This window comes from Mus pahari, chromosome 14 (assembly GCF_900095145.1).
Source record: "Mus pahari chromosome 14, PAHARI_EIJ_v1.1, whole genome shotgun sequence".
Classification (NCBI taxonomy): Eukaryota; Metazoa; Chordata; class Mammalia; order Rodentia; family Muridae; genus Mus; species Mus pahari.
Window position 1 is genome coordinate 56,251,331 of NC_034603.1, and position 22,953 is coordinate 56,274,283.

Consider the following 22,953-nt stretch of genomic DNA (forward strand, 5'->3'; position numbering starts at 1 on the left):
TTTTATGTGTTTTGGGGAAAGGGGAAGCAACAAGAGAGAATGGAAAAGAGGAGAAAGGGAGACAGGAAGACCAATACCAGTCTAGGAAGTCCCGTGGATCTGGATCTGTCTCTCATTGCTTCTCCAGTCTCCTCACAGCCCTGGACACGCAACCAAGCCTCCCCGCCNCCCCCCCCCAATCCCTGCCCACCCCCTACACACACGCACACAGCAACTAACTACAACTGAGCTAGTAAGTCAGGGTAATAACATGACCTCCCCATGTCAACATGGGCTTCGGTGGAGGGCACAGGACTGCCACAGGGCCATTAAGCGAGGACATTAAAAACGTTGATGTAGCTAAAGCGCATTAACCTGTGGAGGAAGCCAGGCTATAAGCGGCGGCTCTGCCGACATCATAAAATGTAAAGAGGCCTTCGTAATGGAACTGATATTACAGCCATTGATATAAATTATACCTCAGAACAGGGGAGAAGGGGGTGGGATGTAAAAATGGAACAAGTTCAAACTTCTTTTATTGTAATAGTCTCCAGTTGAGCATAATCACCAAAGCTATAGTGCGATACGATTGCCAAAACTAGACAAACATCTGTGAGATGGATTCATCTCAGAGGGGAAGCCAACAGCTTGTTATCATTAAAGCGGCGATGCTCACTCCGAGACTGAACTGCAGGCCGCCTTGTTACTGCGCTTACAGAGGCAATTGTACCAGATGTTGGCAACCATCTTCAGATAGATGACAGGCACCTGCTGATGGGGAAATTACGCTCCTCATTGGCCTCCCCGATTTGGGGAGTTGGGGGGGCAAGAGTGACCTTTGCACATGTCTCATGATGGGCACTAATCACATATGACTGAGAGATGGGATCAGCTTCCCGGACAGGAGTTCACTTCTCAAGTGAAGATCCATGAAGGACCAAAGAAGTGATGGAGAGAAGGTAGGGAGGCTCAGAAGGAATCTAATTACGTCCAGAGACAGAAAGTGCAGTGTACGATCAACTCCCTCAGCAGGTTGCTCCTGGTAACGGTCTCTGAGCCTTCATGAGATCCTAAATTTGAAACATGGCTATGGACATTAATCATCATTAAAAGCCAAACAGGCAATTTTCTAACCATGTCATGCCGACTCAGATGGAGACAAAGGCCTGGAGATGAGGGAAGAGCATGGACAAGAGAGATAAATATACCCATGCCACCACAGACAAATAAAAATCATGACGAGCCCATAATTCATGTTCTCAGAGCATCCTCCAAACGTCAACCGGGAGTTATTTGACAGATATGAGTCACCCCCCAATCCATGTAGCTGACCCAGGTCTACTTGGCTGAGGGTAAACTCAGAGAAAGGTACCAATAAGGATGCAAGCGGAGGTTCTGGGTCCTGGTAGGACACTCTGTCTCCTATGCTGAGGAGAGCAGTCCACAGAGTTTCAAGGATCAAGATATGGTTGGTTCCATCCTGGAGAACTAGCACTCAGCTGACAAGGTCGAGACGGTGCTTTTGAAAACAAACAAACAAACACAAATAAACCATCAAACAAACAAACGTGCTGTCCAGGCCTCTCAGCAGGCCACAGAGTTAACTCTGAGCACGGAGTAACTCTGTTTTCTTGTTTGCAGGTGATCAGAGCTGAACATGGGCACCCTGGTACTAACACCAGGTACGATACAAGGACACCAGGTACTGACAACTGTTCTTAGAGAGAGGTGATGGCTGGGACCAGGTAGTAATGGTCCCAGAGGTGATGAAGAGGCCCAGCCAGGATACAGGGCGTCCAGGTAGATGGAACAAGCCTACAGTGATATTTCAATGCCTCTGTCTCATCTCATCTCATACAAGGGTCTTGAATATACATACATTCCCTGTCTACAAAGAGAAAAGCCCTAAATGGTCCTAGTCACCACCAAATCAAGCAGCTTGCTACACATCACTAAACCTTTAACAGACACATTATCATCCACTAAAGGCCCCAAAGGAGCTTACTCTAATATTCAAATGCTACGTAAAAGAAAGCATGCTCTTTCACCTGCAATTAAAGTTGTTCCATGTTCCTAACCAATCAGGACTCCCCTACTCTGTTGAAACACAGAAAGAGAAAGGTTGCAGAGAGGGGGCAGGCAGTGGGGGTGGGGGTGGGGATACTGTCAAAGTTCCCAGCACAGTAATGACAAAGTTTCAGAGAACACTTACCAGAGAATACAGAAATCAAGGCATCAATTTAATTTCACACTCTACCTGCCTTGGACTAATTTGTGTAAATTGCATTTCATATGAAGAACCTCGGCCCACGTGACCACAATGGAGAAATGAGCAGCTGGCATCAAATCGAGTTTTTTTTTTTTCAGGTATAAATACATAGCCCCCTTTTAGTGTGTGGTTAGCTGAATTCATCTCGGGCTTTATGTAACTATCTCCAAATGTTAGTTTCTACTTTCTCCTCAGACCGTCAAGTAAATGTCATTGTTTCTTGGTTTTGTCTTTTAAAAAGCAGGCACACTGAGCACAAATGGGCCCATATGGACACTCCACCACCAGTTCTTTGAGGAGAATGTTTATTACCAAATTCTCAGCTCATGGGTGTTGAGTTAGCAGAGTCAAGGAGCCATTGCATGAAGCCTCATGAAGTTTCCATTCAGGCCTGACACATTCAGAAATGCAGCCAGGGAAAACTGTGTGAGACAGCACACATGTCCCTGAGTACAGTCCTCTGGCTGGTGGCTGTCACAGCCATTCAGAGCATTTCACTTGTCCCTGAACAGCAATACCTGGGACCATGCCCAAGAGGCAGCCAGGGCCCTGACCTTGCTCCTTGCCCACTAAAATATGGCTGGCGAGGGCCAACCTTTCCTTCCCCTGACCCCTGCCTTTGTCTTTGTGACTACTCAAGAAGATTTTTCCCAAACAGACTGCAAACGTAGCCTCCACTGCTGTCGGGGTAAGACCTATTGTTTCAAATGATTATGCCCAGCCCCCCCCCAATAAACTCATAACTGACTGTAATGATATCCAGTTATGTGAAATTATTATTTTGAGGCTCAAGGTGGAGCCCGGGAAATGTGTCTAAGCTGTAACTTATAGCTACAGTCCAAATGCGGCCTGCTGGCTGGGTTTTGTAAATATAACCTGGAATCCAGCCATGCACATTCATTTACATACTGTCTGTGGCTGGTTTTGTGCCTAACAGCAGAACCAAGTGACTGATATGGGGACGGTATGGTCTACAGAATCTGTAATATGTGTTATTCGGCTCTACAGGTAAAGTCTGCCAACCCTAGTCGAAAAGAGAAGGGTGCTCAGGAATCACATACCAGGAAACAAAACCACTAGACTACTGAGTGTACTCAATGCATATAAAAATGGCATTTTGTTGTTGTCTTTGTTGTTGTTGTTGCTTTTAAAAGGGTGGGAGCTTATCCTAGAATTAATACATTTAATTGGCAAGACTTTACACAACTTTCTCTGATGTCAACTGCCACTCAGATGTCAAGGTGTACTTGAGGGGTCATCTTTGGCCATCCCCAAATGATGGGCAGTGATTGGCTGCCCAGTCTTTAGCAAATGCAGGAGCATGTAGAAAGTGGTAAGACCGAACTGCAACATTCCCATGATTCTCCTGCATGAACGAGACAGTCCCCAGTGCCCAACACTGGGATGGAATTAAGCGAGCAATCATGGAAGATCACTGCTGGTGTGGGGTGAGGCATGAGTTCTCAGGGAGGAGACAAAATGGCAAGAAGGGAGATGGTTTTTAAAATTCCGAACTTTTTAACAGGCTCAGGCACGGTGATGGGAAGTTGCTGGTACTGGAGGTACCCCCTTCACTGCTCTCTAGCCTGTGACAAAGCAACACACCCGAACAGGCAATCCTGATTTGGCTCTTTCTGAAGTGGGCAACAAGCAGGGCTGCTGTATCCAAGGTGCATGAGGCAAGTCACATCTGGGCTTCCTCCTGCCCTTTCGTCTCCAAACTGGTCCTCCATGGGTCTAAAACAAAAGCTTATCAAGTACCGTTTCCCAGGTCGATGTTCAGGCTGGTGTCGGAGCCATGAAAACATAACCCACCGTTCCCAGACTGCCCTGGGAAGGAGATGAGGCAGCAGGACTGAAGGACAGGAAGCTTGAGGAGAGGGTCCCAAGCCTTTTCTGTACTGCAGTTCACTCTCTGGTGTTCCACTCCTAGACTGCGTGTCCCTCCAAGGCAAGGAAGCTTGCCTTATACAGGGCTCTGAACTCCTGAAACAGGCTGGCTGTGTGCACAGATGCAAGCTTAGTAAAACCACTCCAGGGCCTCCTCCCCTTCCTCCAGCCTTTACCATCATCCCCACCAGCACCCTGAGAGCTCTGGCAAGCTCTCCACCAGAAAGATCCCCACTAAGGACAAGGTCTCCCTCGGCACAGGTCTGAGAGCGGCAGCTGGACTCAGCAGAAGTGGCGAAGAAGAATCCACAAAGCGCCCTGAGAAGCATTTACCACAGAAGCTTTCCAGGGGACTTGACGTGTAGTGAAGTCTATCCAGACACGTCCTTATCATGCAGGGACGCCATGGAGAGCCAGCCAGGGAAGGAAGCCCAGCTTCTGGAGGAGGGTTGAAATGATCTGGAATGGAGTTACAGCAGCAGCTTTCTCAGTTGAGGGGGGAAAACTGCTTTAGGGTTTTCTGGTGCCCCTTCATTGAAGGGAAAAAGGTCCTCCCCTTCAGGTGCCCTGAGGCGCTTTAGCCTTACAAAGCTGCCTTCAAAGAACATTTTCAAGGCACCCATCTCGTGAACTAACGAACCACCAACACCCCACCTCCCACCTCCCACCCCCACCGGAGACCAAGTGCCTCCAGTTCCCTGTGTCTAACCAGGGCCTCAGCTGCCAGGCTATGTGAGCACCTGGGTGGGGGAAGGGGGAGGCATCACTGAGAAGATGGTGGCGTCCCATAGAAACTTGGCATTTATCATAGTGCAAAAGCATTATCTTCTCAACAGAAGCTGACAATTTGTCCCGTTCCTCCTTCGAGAGAACCCAGCTCAACCACATTTTGCTTCCCCGGCATGCTGTTTCTCCTATTACAACATTTCTTTGCCTGGAAAGAAAATATTGTGACTTCTTGCCATATTCACTTCATTAGCATAAGAGGAGAAAAAGCCAGATCCTCCCTGCGCCTCTCCCCCCACCAACAGTAGCTCCAGCTGGGTTAAATCTAGCAAGATCTTAGAGGCTACCCTAGGAGGTGGCAGGGAGGCAGGGCACCGGAGTCGCTACACAACCTTAGAAACTTAAAAAAAAAATAAAAAAAATAAAAAAATAAAAATCATCCACTTGGCACATCTGTGCACATAAAGACAGGGCATTTATCAGAGAAGGCAAACGCCATGGAAGTTGGGGTGGGAGGTTGGGGAGTATCTGGGACAACAGGGACCTGGTATAATGTTGCTTTGCACAAAGCCTTGGGTTCTACCCCCAGCACCTCTCAAAAGCAAGTATGACCCATGCCTGTAATCCCAGCACTTGGGAGGTGAAGACAGGAAGATCAGAAGAAGTACAAGGTCATTCTCAGGGACATAAGAGGTTCAAGGCCATAGTGTACAACAAGAGACCTTATAGGACTAGAGAAAAGGGAGAAGACACACGGAGAAGTGGAGAAGGGAAGAGGAGCCATCACTGGATGCCTAAGTACCAGACACTGACTGAACTCGACTCTAGTCACCCTTTAAAAATTAACTCCTTAATTTAGTGGGTTATTTTGCCTGCATGTGTGTCTGTGAAGCATGTGCATGCAGTGCCTGCAGAATCCAGAAGAAAGTATCAGATCCCCTGGAACCCAAAGTCACAGACAGCTGTGAGTGGCCATGTGGGTGCTAGGAATCGAACCAGGGTCCTATGGAAGAGCAGCCAGTGTTGCCCTTAACCACTGAACTATCTCTCCAGCCTCTACTCATTCTTGCAAACCCTGTAGATGAAAGTATAGCCCCGGGGCTGGTGAGATGGCTCAGCGGGTAAGAGCATCCGACTGCTCTTCCAAAGGTGCAGAGTTCAAATCCCAGCAACCACATGGTGGCTCACAACCATCCTTATCAAGATCTGACTCCCTCTTCTGGAGTGTCTGAAGACAGCTACAGTGTACTTACATATAATAAATAAATCTTTAAAGAAAGAAAGAAAGAAAGAAAGAAAGAAAGAAAGAAAGAAAGAAAGAAAGAAAGAAAGAAAGAAAGAAAGAAAGAAAGAAAAGCCCCACTTAACAGACAGGAAATCCGACTCAGGACAATTAAATCAATATCTCAGGGCTGAGGGCATTTATGATCAAGCTTAGATGGACCTGATCCTAAAGTCAATTCAGTGTCATCTAAAGAAAGCTGGGCCGGGCGTGGTGGTGCACGCCTTTAATCCCAGCACTCGGGAGGCGGAGGCAGGTGGATTTCTGAGTTCGAGGCCAGCCTGGTCTACAAAGTGAGTTCCAGGTCATCCAGGGTTATACAGAGAAACCCTGTCTTGAAAAACCAAAGAAAAAGAAAAAAGAAAAAAAAGAAAGCTGGAGAGTCCTGCCTTGGTTGGCAGTGCTCCTTTATTCTTTCATGGGGTAAATGTCCCACTGACAATCCTTCTTGCCCCAGCTGTATTTCCTAAAGACAGAGATGTTCATGTTTGGGGTAAAACTGTACCACTTCCACTCCCAAGCCTGGCTGATCACCATTCAGCCAGACACAGGGAGAAGCCCCAAGTACCACCTAGTGCCCAACTCTGGAGGATGCATAAACCTACAAGTCAAGGCCTCTACTGTCTTCTGAGACTCAGAAAAGCATTACCACTTGAAAGATCTAGGCCTTTCCTTAGACCAAAGGCAGCAAGGGAGAGCAGGGGGATAAGACTAAAGAGCTATTATCAGGTTGAGCCTCCTTTCTCTGGAAAAGCTCTGGAAGGGCCTTGCCAACCTGCTGACACGGCCCAGGCATTACCCTAGTTCTACAAAGCTTGGCCTGTGGCTTGATACTGATCATTTATTTACTCTGATCTCCAATGGATCAACAGGATCCTCAATGGGAAGTGCCCAGCTAAGACTGAATACACTAGCTTAAAGCCCCATTTAAGGGGAAAAAAAATTCCAACCTCATCATATGGAACTCCCCTAATGACCACACAGCTCTACCCTCTAAGATAACGAGGCCTCGTCCACTCATTCCTTCACTATTTACTAAGCTCTGGGCTAGGAACTGCTGATCCTCCTCACCAGTAAACTGCTTGGGTCCCCAGACTCATAGAGGCAAAGAACATACACCGGGCTTACAGCTAAATAATCCCAGAGGCCCTCTTCAGAGTCCCAGGATGTTTTTTTCTCAGCTCCAGGTTTCTTTTCTTCCTGACACAATTGGAAATCATTTTTATTATTTGCTGGTTACCTTAGAGTTTGTCCTTCTCCGTCTGGACCCCATGCTAACTAATGGGTCACAAGGAAGTGAGGCTCTTCTTGTCTGTTCTCCTTATAGATGGGACAATGGCTCCTAGCTCAGTGCCTGGCCCTCAGAGCATCCTTGAGATCCATGGAATGACCCCGGGACCAAGGAAACAAGAGTACACAGCCACAGGCGCAAAGCTTTCTGGGCCTAACGAGGAGGAATGGCTGCTTTCCCGAAGTAAGTATGCCTACATCGTGAGGCTTTGAAGATCTAAGTCCCTTTGTCTTTAAAGGGCTTCCTCCCTCCCACTTTACACTGAGTTTATTAACATCTTTCCATCCCTTAATATTTGCTTTAAATTCAAGGAAAGCCAGAAAACTAAGCTTATGAGAATCATATGTGCAGGAAAAGGAAAGAAGACTTAGCGAGGATGTGAAAAGCTCTCCCATGGGGCCAAATAAACGCAATAAACACATTAGTGGATCAATATATTTAAATGTATTTTAATAAACATCAGCTAAGTATTCCTGGGATGATTTCCAGATGATACTCTTTACCCCCACAAAAGGCTTAATTATTCAAAAAAGTTACAAGAGTCCATCCACAGGATCCAACTATAATAATTCCTCCTTGGCCCATGACAAACCCTGTGCTCTCCATGAAAGGCAGAGCCACCTGAAGGTCTCTTTCAAGAACTAGAAGCACAGAGGTGGCTGGACTGAACGCAGGGTACGCCGTATCAAGACTTATGAGATGTCATCTGTGTGTCGTAAGGATCCGGGAGAACTTCTCAGTTTGTGTTTGTCTCCAGGTCTGGTGAAAGAACTTAAGAGTTAAGGCCACCCAAAGGACAGATGAAACTGTGTGTGTGTGTGTGTGTGTGTGTGTGTGTGTGTGTGTGTGTGTAGCAGTTTTATTTTTGTCAGGATGCTAATAACTACAAATGCAGGTGCTCATTTAATCTCATGGCCATCTTATGTATAGTATGTATGAGTGCTATACATGTGTATGTTACGTATGATTATTATCTCTGTTTTGCAGATTAAGAAATAGAGGTCAGGAAGAGTGAAGACTTAGTAAGTGAGCTGAATTTCAATCATAAACGTGTAGAGGGGGAAAAAAGCCTTCTATAAACGAGGCAACAGCCTAAGTCTATGTGATGGTTAGCTACTACTGCCTGAGGTACAACCAAGCTGCCTCCTGATTTCTATAAATAAAGCTTTATTAAGGCAAAGCCACAGACACTTATTTTCATATTGCCTTTGTCTCCTGTTTGGTAGGATGACAAATGGTCTTAAAGACCACACTGGGTACAAAACTAAAACTAATTATCTGGCACTTTATAGAATCAGTCTATCAATCCTCAAGGTCAGATATGGGAAAGGCAGACCCCTGTGACCAGAAATGGAGGTAAACATGGCCAGGAACTTTTTTCAAGCAAATCAAAGACTATTTTTCAACAAGAACCACACAACTTGTGGCCTTCTATGCCATAATAGTTATTCTATAACAAGTTTTCTGTTGTTCTGTTGTTTTTCAAGACAGGGTTTCTCTGTATAGCCCAGGTTCTCTTGGAACTTGATCTGTAGACCAGGTTGGCCTTGAACTCACAGAGATCCACCTGCTTCTGCTTCCTGAGTGCTGGGATGAAAGGTGTGTACTAGCACCACTTGGCCTGTATAACAAATTTTACAAATAGTTATAAAGTAAAGGCTAGCAGACCTAGGTTGTAGATCAGCTGCAGAGTGCTTGCCTAGCATGTCCAAGGTCCTGAGTTCAAACCCCAGCATGACACAGTGTGGTGGTATATACCTAAAAATGCCAGCATTTAGGAGTAGAGATAAAAGGATCAGAAGTTTGAGGTTCTTAATGACAACACAGGGAGTTTGGGGACAGCCGGGACTAAAGTTCTCATCTGAAGAGTAGTGTCAGGGGTAGTTACTGGAAGACAGGTCAGGTGGCTGTCCTTCGCCATGAACATCTCACAGGAAGCAAAACCCCAGGGCTTCTCACTAGAAAACTGGGGTGCAAAGCTTGGGCCTTCTGTCTGGCTGATCAGCTCTGAACAGATCAGTTACTCTCTCCCAATCTCTCCCCAGCAGTTTAAAACAGGGGACAATCCTATGGCACTGGGACAATTGACAGGCAAGTAAGGGTTAGGGGCAGACATGATAGGAATTCCAGAATCTGAATGTAATGTCAGCTAAGTTGGAGCAACTACACTGTTAATAATCCCCCCTTTTGTTTACTAATTTTTTAAAAGAATGTTTTTGTAAAAGATAAAATATTAAAAAAAAAAAACAATAATAATAACTGTTCCAAGCCTTGGGAAGCCTGTAGCACATCCTCTCCCCGAGGCCTTCCACGTCCTCCTGACAGTCCAGAAGAAAAGCTGAGAATACAGTCGGGAAGCCTGTCTCAGATCAGTCCACACTCTCATTTATTTTTCCTTAAGTGAAAAGCACCTTAAACTGTTTCTTTGAATGCTAACCCGCCATAAGAAAGTCAGAAAATATTTACCTCTGCCTCCAATTATAAAAGGCCGTTAGCGACCTCAGCAACCAAAAATCTCTCGTTATAAGTAATCCACTTGCAGAAATTGCATCTTCCACAGCAGACCACCTAAAACCACTTCCTGTAAACAAGGCTCTGCTGGGCTTTTAAATCTAATTAAATCCTCACTTTGCTCTTTCACTACAAGAAGCTCACTTTTCACTGAGCTAGGGCAGAATTTTTTCATTATTATTATTATTATTATTATTTCCATGGTCACAGAAATAATCCCCAAGCAGAAGCCAAACAGGAGCCCAAAAGGGCGCTGCACTCCAAACCACCACTGCCCTGTCTCCCTCGGACCACTTTCTCATTGAACAGCTTCCAGCCTGAGTGCATACAGGTCTGGTGCTAACTCTCCCCCACAGCTTCCCGAATAAATCGAGAAGGTACACTGTGGACAGGTGTGAAGGCGAATGCCAGGACACAAAGCTTCCTTTGTGTAGTAGTAACAGGATGGGGATCATACCCCATGAGCCCTTTCCCAGTGTAAAAGCTTCAGGCAGTGACTGCTCTGACTGTTCCTTTAGGCCTAGGATCTGAGCTCCAGTCCTAGGGAAACAGTTACAACTGGTCACTCTACCTTCGGCCAGCCCAGGTTTGTGGGGACAAGTCCCTACAACCAGGAATCTGTCTGTCACCAACAGCATCAGGATGGTCGGCTGGCCTGCCCTGTGCTGCCTCCCACTCTTCCCTCTCTTCCGTCTGTCTCCACCCCCACCCCAGCTGCAACAAGTAATCACCAACCCTCACAACAACAGACCCTCCATCCGGGTTCCTCCATCACAGAAGAAAACGCATCCCACAAAGAAGAGCGCGGTTGCCTAGGTGGCATAGAGTATGTGACCTTTCGGACAGATCCCTCTTTGCCATTAGTGAAACACCAAAAAGACGACACAAACCAAGGGAGAAACGCAAACGGCAGGAACGCGCTCAAGCTCCTATTTATTTTATGCAAAGTCCCCCCCCTCCCCCGTGTTCATTAATGTCTGCTTTCCCTCCACCATTTAATCTCTGCTTCCATTTCATTCTTAGGGGACTGTGACTATTCTAATTCAGCATTTGGATGACTTCATTTCCGCTCAAGTACACCCAGGTCAACTTGGAGAGAAAAGAAAGAGGAGGAGAAGAAAAAATAATCAGCTCAAAGCTATTAAATATCAGCCGCGAGCCTCGTGATTGGCTTTAAAGGCACCAGTGAGGTTAGCAACAGTCAGAAACGCAAGGCTCCTGCCTCTTCTTGCCTGTTAACGTTTTTCCTGGGTCTTTTCTCTACTGTGGCTTCGAATGTAAATAAAGCACCTATTGGCAGCCCACTTAGGGACAGATATGGGGAGTCTCAAAATGCAGAGCTGTAAAAACTTACAGGGCAGAAACTTGACAACCCGGGCTATTCTACACAGGCTATTCCTATGAGGACAAAGGAAGGGGAAAAAGGAGAAGAAAGGGGGGAAAAAAAAAGAAAAGCATACATGACCCACGTAATGGGTGCCCTATTGATGGGGTGGGGGTGGGGCAGAATCTCCATATCAATGCTCACTCCACAGAACAATCGGGTTGGGCGCCTATGCCAAGTCTAAATGAACTGTGTTTTCTCTCCCAGAAGAACCACCCCTTGCACCCACTGCCACAAGCCCCGGCCTTGATTTCTGGTGCTTTTTCAGTTCCCACTGAAAACCATCTTGGGAGAGAAAGCTTTCCTTTCTCATGCTAACAACTCCTTTGTAAGTGACCTCTTCAGAGGCCTCCAGGAGGACTCTGGGAAGGTGAGCCCCCTGGAAGTACTTCCTGTTCGCCCCCCCCACCACAGGCCTCATTAACTCCTTTGCTGCCAGGAGCTCCCAGGTCCTGCCTTCAAATGAACTCAAACTGAAGCCTGCAAGGCCACAGAGGGAATCGGCAGAGGAGGCCTGGTTCCTCTACCTCGTTTGCAAATGAGCGTGGCATTTGATTAACATAATCTCAAAGTTTGCCCAGCTTGGAACCCAGAAGGCATGGGGCTACTTTTCTGTTTGTATATTTTAAAACACTGTTAACGGTACAATAATAATGTCTGATGCCTTTGCCTAACAGCTGGCTGTATTTTGTACACTAAGAGGGAAATGGGACGCCTTCCTGGAAACCTTCTGTCTATTTTAGGAATTCTTGTTTGAAGCAAAAAACATGAAGATTTAGGAGAAGCGAGGCTAGGGAGCAGAATCTATTTCTAACTCCACTGGCCAGAGCAGACACAAGGTTGGGAGGCTGAGGCGGGCAGGAAGACACAAGACTTGAGCCCAGGGAGGATTTACAGCCCAGCAGACCGGCCTTGTTAACTGGTGATGCTGTCTGCTACCTGGGCCTAAACGGAGGATGTGGGAAATGAGGCAGCACTTGGCTGTCCCCTGTCTGCCCCCACCCCCATCACCATAAGATATGCTTCTGAAAGGAGGGATTAACACAAACCAGACAGGAAGGAATGACTTGGGGACAAGGTCGGCTTTGCATCGGGCTATCTCAGGATGATGAGCTGAGGGAATGAGCCTTCCTGGCCCCACTTACAAGCGAAGACAGTCTAAGGAACACTCCGGGCTCAGGAAGATGCCAACCAGATGAGTAAGGAGGCCAGGCCCCCTCCCCTCCTGCCAGCCCACCTGCGCAAACCACTTCAGAGGATGAAGGCCCCCGTGGGAGCAGAGACAGCCACAAAGGACACACACAGATTTTTGTTTTCCAGGCTACTTCTGAGAGAATCACACACTGTACAGAGCTGTTTATCTGTGCCACACATTTGGAAGTGATTAAAAAAAAAAAAAAAAAAAACTACCCTGGGATCACAGTCCACTTTCAGGAATATGGTAACTTACCTCTTTATTTCTCACAAATCCCTTGCTTTTCCAATTTCAAAGGCTTTATGCCTGGTTTTGTTTCTCTTCTTCTAGGTAAGGCTCTCCTCACACTTTCTGAATCAAAAGGGATCCAAACCGAGACCACAGCCACACCTCCATATACCTACTACAGCCTGGGGCTAAAAAGCAGGCACCAGGTTTACACTCTCAAAATATGCACCCCCAGAGCCCCCACATCAGTGGAATAAAAGAGGGGATTCCTATGTGAAAAAGCCAGTTCATTTTGGTTTCCAACTGTTTTTCCTATGAAGTTTTCAAACACCATCCTTTGGAGCCTTAGCTAACTTTCTCAGCCCCTCACACAGCCCAGCTCCTGCAGAAGGTGCTAAGAGCAACACACACATACACACACACACACACACACACACACACACACACACACACACACACACACACTTCCCAGAGAGCTCCCTTCCCTGGAAGCCAAGAAGTTATAACTTCCCAGACCCTATCTTTTCTTGCTGTCTCTCCCCCTCACCATCACCACCACCAGCTGGCCCACGAAGGGGTTAAGGCCCCCATATCAAGCCACAGACTCAGGCCCAGGCCCAGAAGGGACATGGGAACCAGGGCAGCGGGTGATAAAGGCTGGATTGTAGCAGCCCACTGGATTGGAAATGACTTGCCGGCCTAATGAAACAGAACGCTGGCAGTAAGACAGAATGAAAGGAGGGAGACAATGGACATCAAGACAAAGGGTGCAGAGTCGGTTCGGCTCAGCAAAATGAGCTCACTTTGTTGTTGGGAAAAGCCAAAGCCGATTAGGATAAACCAATGACTAAGCATAAGTCTTCCAAACTAATTACACAGCTCGCCATGTGAAGTATAATTGGAAGCCTCCATGGCTCTCACTGGAGGACTGTGAAGTCAGCATCACCTAGTGCGTCGAGGGGAGCAGAGCTGGCCACGGGAGCTGCCCTGGCGCCTCGCCTAGCCTCGGGAGCAGCTGGGAAGTGGGAAACTTTCTACTCCATCCAGCACAAGGCAGAGGAGTCAACTCTGCCTCAAGGCCTCTTTGATCAAATCCCTAGCTAGAATGTAAGTAAGAGAATGGAACTTGAAGGAGGGACCCAACGGGGAGTGGGAGGAGGAGGAGGAGGAGGAGGAGGAGGATGCCCATTTCTGAATAGAAAAGGAGGAGGAGGAGGAGGAGGAGGAGGAGGAGGAAACCCATATTCTAGGAGGGCTTCTGCAGCCCAGGGCACTTTGTTAAGAGATGGGCTCTTTGGAGTGGTTCTGCTCTGGCATATCAGACCATCAGTCATCCGCCAACTTTTGGAATGGTCTATATACATCATTGCTGTATGTATGAAATCACGAACACAGATAATGTCCACCAAAAAACCAAGGCAGTTAAATAAATTACTGGAGATGAGCGGTTTTTGACAAATGAATAAGCTCTGTTCCCCGTGCATGAGGAGTCTGCTGACTGCCCGAGGGGCAGACAGGGTTTTATCAAGGGCGCTGAGAGCCTGCCTAGCTCATGCCACGAGGGCCCACCCGGGCTCTACCCAGCCCAGCTCTGTGAGTTTGGACAACTTCTTTCCCACCACCCACATCCATCCTGGAGATGCCATGCGTCTAACTTGACATCCTTGAAAGCACATTTTAAAATGCATTAAAAAGCTCAGCACCAAACACATGTAACTGTAAATCAGAAACATCAACACACCGTAAAACCATCTTAAGATGAAGGTTTGAATGTCGTGGGTTTTGATCATTCAGACCCCGCCTGGAACAGGAAGACTGAAAGTAACTTACTCAGTTTTTCTGGGCCTTACTCCTAGGACGACAATTCCAGCTTATAAATAGTGCCCTTTTCCAAATAAAGAATGCAGTCTCCAATCAAGACGCACTCTCCCTGCATCACGAATCCCAGAAATAAACTGTAATGTGGTGAAAACTGTTTTGCTTACTACATACCACGCTCGCTACTGTGAGCAATGTATTCTTTTGTTAGTCTATAAATACCTCGGGTTATAATCTATCTGCTTCTATTTAAACACTCTCTACAGGACTTTCTCGGCTTAAAGACCAGCATTGGAAATAATTCAGTTCCGGGGTCAATGAGATGACACGCAGGCCAAATCTGGCTCTTTGTTTGTTTTTATAAAGTTTTATTGGAACACAAGCACAGCCATCTATCTGTTTATATACAGGCTGCAGTTGTTGTCCCCCTACAATAGCAGAAGCTACAACAGAGACCATATGGGTGGCAAAGAAATCTACCAGCCTTCACAAATCTGTCAACAGGTTCCCCAGAAGGGAAACTGAGGCCAGAACCGACGTCTGTCACAGTGTTGCCAGAGGCCATCCCGTGGTTAGGCTCAGCCCAGAAACCTTGGCATACTGCCTACCTTGCACTAGAAACAGCCACCAAGTGGAGAGAGACAGTCATCTAAGTGTGCTGAGCCTTCATTCCATGATCACATTTTAATAGGAAGAAGCCTCAGCATTTCTTACTTGGGGGTGGGTAAGTAAATCTTCTCCGAGGAAAGTGAGGAAAAAACAGAAAGGGTAGCAAAGTCTGAGTTATTTAAAGCTGTGCGTAGTGTGTAGCCATGCCACTCACAGCAGTGACATAGTTAAGCCCCCCTTAGTTCAGCCCCTAGATAGCGGCCATGCCCCTGAAACAAACAGCTGGAGCAGCTGTCACCTCAGGCAAGGTGGAGAAGGGGAAAGGCCAGTAAAAGATGGTGACTGAGACCCACAGTGTGGCATACCCTGCACAGAGGCCGTAGTGAGATGGGACGTCCAGCCATGAAAGCAGAGAGGCCGCAGAGTGGGCATTCTGGCTCAAACTTAAACCTCTGTGGTCTCTACTATCCTCCCAGCCAAGGAGGCTACCCCAACACTAACCTGGGGCACTGTCATGTGCATACCGGACACACCATGCCTTCTTCTCCTGCCAGCACTAAAACCTCAACTTATGCGAAACTCGGGGATGCCAGCAAAAAGTTAAACAAGAAAAAAGTTAAATAAGTAAATGGCTCAGCCTGGCATTTGACAGTTAGTACTCATTAGGGAATAAACTTACACTAATTTGCCACTGGCTTCCAGACGGCCCCAAATGACTTCATGTGTGCATGCTATAAGATGCTCTATGTATTACTATCCATTTGCACAGCCCACCCCTGCTGCTGCCCACCAGGATATACTCAGATATGGTCAGTTTATCCATCTGCGCATTCCCTCCTTTGCAGCAGCTGGTTTTACTCATGGCCCCTGAGGCCTACCGGGACACTCTCCTTACTGTAATCGTTCTGGATTCAAATGAACAATACCAGAATCCCGAGAGGCAGTGAACCCTGTCCAGGGTGCCACAGTCATAACACACCAGACTCCAGCAAATGACAAATAAGCTCTTTGGAACACAAGCCCAGATAATGTTCAAGCATATGCACGAAATGAGCTGCTAGCTCGTGAACAGAAAGTGTTACCGGCTTTTGATACATCCAAAAGCCTCCTTAGTCCTTTAATAAAACACTCGGAAAGTTCATGCATCCTGTCAGAATCCCCAAATATTACTGCACAATTAACTGGGCAGCATCTGAGCCAGCAAGTGCCATGTTAGGGAAGACGGTCTATGACCACTGTGAGGAGACAAAGGGACAACTGTCCTAGAGATGGCATCAGAAGCTGCCACGGGCATGGCAAAAGCCCGCAGAGCATCCCATGCTGACACTCTGGGTCATAGCTGTTAAGTGCTCATGAGAAACAAGAAGAAAAAAGGAAGGAAGGAAGGCGGGCGGAGGGGGGGGAGCGTTGTTTTCTGAGAATCAAGCAAGTAAGCGAGCGAGGTTGAGATGTGCAGATGCGCTGTCTGCAGCAAGTATAAGCCTGTCTAGAATACACTAACAACTCATCTAGGCAGAGGCAACGTCCCTGACATCTGCAAATGGGCCCATGAGATTCCAAGGCAGGTTATGGCTCGAAAGAGAAATCCCACTTTGTGTTTGCAAACACTATCCCTGGACTCAATGTGAAGGCAGAAAGACATGGAAGAGGGCCCACCCTCCTGAGTAAAGTACAAGAAGGACTGGTCTCATTTAATTACTTCCAATCCCTCTCCCTAGGCGGTGGGGGTGGGGGGCAGCAATGGTTACCTCCCCCTAGTGCCATAAATCGCTCTCAGAAAGAGCAGCCCTATAACTCTGGTGGTCCGTGGGCATCAGTACACCTAGCTTTCCCTGCGAGCCGCCCAGAATGAATCAGCCCCCAACATGGGAAGGAAGGCCAGGAGGACTATGGGAAAGGCTGCTTTCAAATCCTTCTTGGGTGGGCAATTCCATGCCCATATCAAAAGCATAGCTGAACTGGAAGAGGCTGGTTTCTCCTTGTTGCATGGTCTCCCATCCATGTAGAAATTGATGAATACAAGAGAGAGGGGAGCGGGGGAGATCTTCAATTCAAAGCTAAATAAAGGTCATGGCCCTCGTCTCGGGAGCTGGCTCATGAAGAGACACAAACAGTGATTAAGTCATGGCTGTCCACTGCCCTGGGCACACAAACAAAACACAGAACCTTCAGGCCAACTCGTGGGTGGCAGTGCCCTTGTCCTGGCCAACGGCAAGCAGGACGGCCATCGTGGGAGTAAAGGGATAAAAGCTCAGAGCGGGCACTGTGCCTTCCCAGGGTACCACAGAGCTCTGCCATGTCAGCCTTTCAACAGGGAAGACACAGACCTCTGGTGGAAGGAGCCGATCCCACGAGTGGGCTCCCATGATAACACACCCACAGTTACTCAAAGGAAGCAGGAAGTGGAGAGCCAGCTCAGCCACTCACTTGCCAACCTCCTTTAGATCTACGGCTTCTGTGGGAGCTAGAGAAAGGAGATCCCACAAAGGCCAACGCAGGGCAGCATGACATCTGAAGAGATTGCTCCTGCCTCTCTTTCACCAACTAGAAAGCAGCTGACAAAACCGCCGCCCACAGATGCTCATCTCCATGGCCGTCTGCACCCCGCACCTTCTCACCCAGGCCTAACAGTAGACCTCGGACATCAGTTTGCTACTATCTCCTCGGCACTCAGGTCAGAAGGATGATGGGTACGGCTAACATCTTACCCACGTCTCCTGGGGCACTTAACAGGGGACTGTTCCACTGCCATGGGGCCCCAGAGATCCTCATGTCTGAATGTCATTTTCCAGAAAGACAAGAAGGGAGGAATCCCAGCATGGACCCACAGGCCGTTACCTCTCACAGCTTCTGTGGGCGTCTGTGCCCTGTGAGTCACAGCCCCACATCCTTCCCCAGTCCTGGCCCCATGTGGCTGGCGAATGACAGCAAAACAGTACTGAAAGGCCACTCTGTGTGCTCCTGCAGGCACATAGGGCACCATGCCAACCACAACCCAGACTCCTCCACTTTGGCTCCTGGAGTTTCACATAAATACTGACGGGGAGGCTCAAGACTCGGTTCTAGAGGCTTCGGCTATAGCAGAGTCAGTTCTAGGCAACCACATCCAAGGATCCACCTACACCGGAAGATGGGTACTGTCCAGCCATGTGCATCACTTACCTTGCCAAACTGCTCGAAATACTGCTTTACATCTTCCACTACTGTGTTCGCAGACAATCCTCCTACGAAGATTTTCTTTGTTCTTGTGACCATCTGTAAGAGATGACAAGAGGGAGGGGCGGGTTATGCGGGTTATCGGAGGCAGGGCTTCAACAAGGCTTCAACAAGACTTGCTGTAGAGCCTTCCAGGAAGGTAGTCTGCAACCCGTGATAGATAGTTAAGGATGCTGGAGTCAGCCACTCTGCATCATAAGCATTTAGCCTGCCAGAGCCAACTGGAACTTCTTGACAGCACAGGGGCCCCCAGGACCTCTGTGGCCACAAAACACGGCTTCATTAGCATATAGAGAAAAATCCCAAAGCAAACTATTTTAAAATCTAAGAGAAACAAACAAAAAATACAGCTAGATGCAAAAACACAAAGTGGCCAAAACCTTGTCAATTAAGATCACATGCCCACAAAGATGTGGGAACAGAAATTGCTCTTGGTAGAGTTTTTCTTGTTTTTTGTTTTATTTGTTTGTTTGTTTTTTTTTTTTTTTTTGCTTTTTTTTTTTTAAGTTGGATGGGCAGGAAAGGGGGTGAAGTTGGCAAGAGTTGTGGGCGGAGTATGCACATGATCAAAGCACGTTGCATGGGTTTCTCAAAGAACTCATAAACTGGTTTTTAATTGAATACATGAGGACTATGGGTAGCTCTTGCTTCAAATGCTCAAGGCCCTGGCTCAATCCCCAGTACTTAAAAAAGAAAAAAATTGCATACACAGTCAAATGAGGTGTGGACTTTCTCTGCTCAGCAACTCTCATGCTGGTCTACGCCTGTAGCTAAGACAGATGCTGACCCTGCACTTAGGGACCACCCTGTGAGCTCTGCCCTCTGGACTACCTGCAGTTCACCTTGATCGACCCTATGGCCACCCCAGGAATCCCCAGGTTTCCACACCTTTATTCTCACGGGTCTTTCTCCCTGGAATGCCTCTCCACTCCCAGATCTTCCCATGGCAAGTGGAAACAATCTTCCAAGTTTCCGTGACCTTCTTCTAACTCCAAAATATCCATCTGCTGTCCCAGCTAACCTGATGGTAGTCTCACCTCCTCTGAAGTCACCTGACACGGCTCATACACACACTAGGCCATGATTCACACTGAACCACTTTTTCTTTCAAATGTTCAGGCTCTGAATCAGCAGGACCTCAACGACAGCAATGGGGCTGGGGCTGGGGCTGGGCAAACAGACACTAACACTGAAATCCAGTGAGTGCAAATATAGCCCACATCCTAGACTCCTATCAGCTCCAAAGGAAAGGAAGAAGGAAGCTGCATCATATAAACCACTTTGGGCAAAGACCAAAAGTCCTGTGAGAGGAATAAACAATCAAGGAGAAGATTTGAGTTTGGAATATGCGTTAGTAGGGGTTTGATGTCAAAATTTGAAACTAAAGGGCAGATACAGTGGTACACAACTCTGAGCATGACACTCTGGAGTCTGGAGGAGGACAGAGTAGGACAGCATAGCAAGATCCTGTCTCAAACAGAGTAAATAAAATAATTGAAAAAAAAAAAAAAAACCACAACCTAACAAGAAGTAGGAAAATCTAGTGGGCACCAAGTATCACTAGTTTGACTGAAAATAGTAAAAAATTATTAAATCAACTTAAAAAGTGATCTATGCTATTATAGCTAAATGCAGGATATGGGACAGGTGCCACACCTTCCTGGATGGCTGTCATGTCTCCACCAGGTATCTTAAAATATTCAGTGAGTGAGTGAATGAACCGAATCACCCACAACAAATCACCTGGGGTCACGTTGTACAACCGGGGCATACTGCTGACATGCTGGAACAGAAAAGACTAGAAATCCAGCTTTGGTGTCTCACTGCACTTGTGACTCCAGGTGGGACTTCCTCTCTCCTCCACTCGACAAGGTGGCCCACATAGTCCCATCTGCCACCCAACCCTCGTGAGTCCAGGAGTGAGTCGCCTGAGTCAGAAAGAGGCATCTAGATGTCAGGAAGCTCAGGCTTTTAACAGGAAGCTGCCCGTGGGCACGTAAGCCACGTGGCCAATGGCTGGCTCCAAACTAGAGCACGTATCGGACTTTCTGTGTGGTTTCAAGTGGACGCTGTCCTAATGGCCACGTCCTGCCAGCTGCTTCTTCCTGCCTCATGGGGACACTACTCATCTAAAACTCTATGGTTTACTGGGCTTCTCTTCTCCAGCAACTAAAGATAAGAGGATGTCACATGTGAGAACATGCTAGCAAAGATCTGCCAGCATCTACGCAGCACCCACATGCAGGGTTCTCCTGATAAGCTAGCTGGCTGAGACCTCTTCTTGCTCCTGCACTCATCCCCTGTCTCTCCCGTTCCTAAGCTCCTCCAGATACACCAAGCTCTCCTTGAGAGTCAATGCTCTGCAATGGTTAATCTTGACTGTGAATCGGACTGAGAGAGCTTAAAAAAAAAAAAAATCAGTAAAACACGCCACTGAGTGTGTCTTTGAGACCATTTCTAGTGCCGACTGACCCACTGACAGGTACTAAGCAGCAACCAAGGGGGAAGAGGCAGCACCTTGGATACAGGCAGCACCAAGCCAAAGGCAGGGGACCAATGAAAAGGCAGGAAAAGGAAAAAGGTAATCCAGGCACACATGTTTATTCTCATGCTCATTCACACTCCCTACAGGGTTTGTGGGTTGCCATGCTATAAGCTGGTCTCTCCACTTAACTGAACAGAAACCTCAAGCCAATAGGAAATCCCCGCCCCCTCAAGTTGCATTCAGTCACAACAATGAGCAGAGCTGACTGATATGTGCCCTCTTTGAATTTCAATCTCTTCCTATACTTACTAATGGTCAAATTCTACTAACCTAACTCCCCTAATGTATTCACTCAACAGACCCATTAAGTGCCGGGCATGGGCATGTACATGCTAAGAGAATGTAGAATCCAATTCACTATAACATGGAGATATAATAATTAGCTTAGCACACAGGTTCCCACGAGGCTCGAGTTAAATACCATATGCCAAAGAGTCTAGCAGGGCACGCTGAAGATGACAGCTAGATGGTCACTGTAACTGAACCGAGAGTCACTTAGTAAATTCATTCTTTACACTTAAAAACATGCTATACAAATAGCTTCTTTTAAAGTGTCAATTCCTACCACCCCATCCTAAACCTCTGTAACTGCAAAGGCACTTTTTAGCATCTCCGTGTAATATCTGATAATCCTATGGTTTGGCTTTGAGTTCCTTTCTTTCCCCTTGCTCTTTTCTTCCCTTTACTTCTCTCTCTCTCTCTCTCTCTCTCTCTCTCTCTCTCTCTCTCTCTCTCTCTCTCTCTCTCTCTCTCTCTCTCTCTCTCTCTCTCTCTTCATTTCTTTTCTTTTCTTCCTGTAAACTCCAACCAAGTAATTGGGTATCAGTGAAGAAATGTTAAGATAACCTCAGACATATCCCACGGGAGCCTCCAAGCACCTCTCGTGGGACTTTCCATGGAAGAGACCCTGTGGTCACCTCACTGCTTACAGAAAGGCGACACAGAGCTGGAGCCCTACCTAGATTCCAAACATTCTTGGAAACCCAGAGAAGAAAAACGACCACCCTGCCTTTATCCAAACTACTGGAGCTCAGCAACTGGTTAAATGAAAAGATCTCTTCATAGCCCTTCCTCCGTTGCCTGGCTGCTGTGAGCATGCCAAGACAGAGCCCTAAACACAGAGACAGGCAACCAGCTATAAATCTTACACAGTCTCCCCAAAAGCCTTTAAAACCCTTCCCTTTTTGAAAGGATGAGAAAATCCAGGCCCCGGACAATGCAGCAAAACCTCTGAGTTACTAAAACATCCTCCGTAGGATCCGGCCTAGATAAACAAGGCCTTCTCTCTCTCTCACTCCTCAGCAAACACTAAAAAAGAAACTAGTTTCATTAGCGACTTTCAGACATGAAAAGGCCAGAGGGGAAATGTGCTTTAGGAGAGGGGAGCACAGTCAGGGGACAGTGTCCGTGGTGACCTCTCCCATGAGGTCCTCTGCAGCGGGTGGGTGGACCATGGGGCGATCTGCTCTAGGAATCGTGACACCATTACCACCAAATGGACTGTAGACTGGCTCTGTGATTTGCATTCTGGTGAGGGACGAGGGAGACAGAGGACCTGCAATCATAGTCAGTCTGTCTGTCTGTCTGTCTGTCTGTCTCCCTCTCTCTCTCTCTCCCCCTTCCATTTCCATGGCTACTGAGGAGGGCAGGAAGCAGAGAGGGCTGGGATGTTGGGCTCAGGTTCTCCTCGGAATTAAACAGAAGTCTTCAGATTCCCCATAAGCCCCGTGCAATGTCTGTGTGTAGGTTTGTATTACACGTGTGTGCTCATGTGTAACAAAGCATGTTGGTGTGTGCTTAGGGTTAGGTCTAGTCTATCCTCAAGTCTGGGCTTCTAGTGCTTCAAAACTATCCAGTAGCCTGCCGCACTTTAACCTTCTTCTGACCTTGGGAAGGTGAACAGGAATGCACTGGTACGCATTCGTCTTGGCTCTATGCTCATCTGAGCAATGAGAAATCCTTCCCACCAGTGACTGAGTCACCTGTGTCACCTCCCTGATGCCTGGACAT

At 47.4% G+C, this 22,953-nt stretch overlaps 1 protein-coding gene across 5 annotated transcripts in view; it reads right to left on the reverse strand.

Annotated features, from left to right (window-relative positions):
• Positions 1 to 22,953, reverse strand: part of Msi2 (musashi RNA binding protein 2) — a 407,725-nt gene that overhangs the window by 260,887 nt on the left and 123,885 nt on the right. For all 5 annotated transcript variants that reach the window (XM_021211875.2, XM_021211874.2, XM_029545991.1 and 2 more), the window contains exon 6: positions 18,345 to 18,437. In XM_021211875.2, the coding sequence (XP_021067534.1) occupies positions 18,345 to 18,437 (93 nt within the window). The remainder of the gene's footprint in view (positions 1 to 18,344; positions 18,438 to 22,953) is intronic.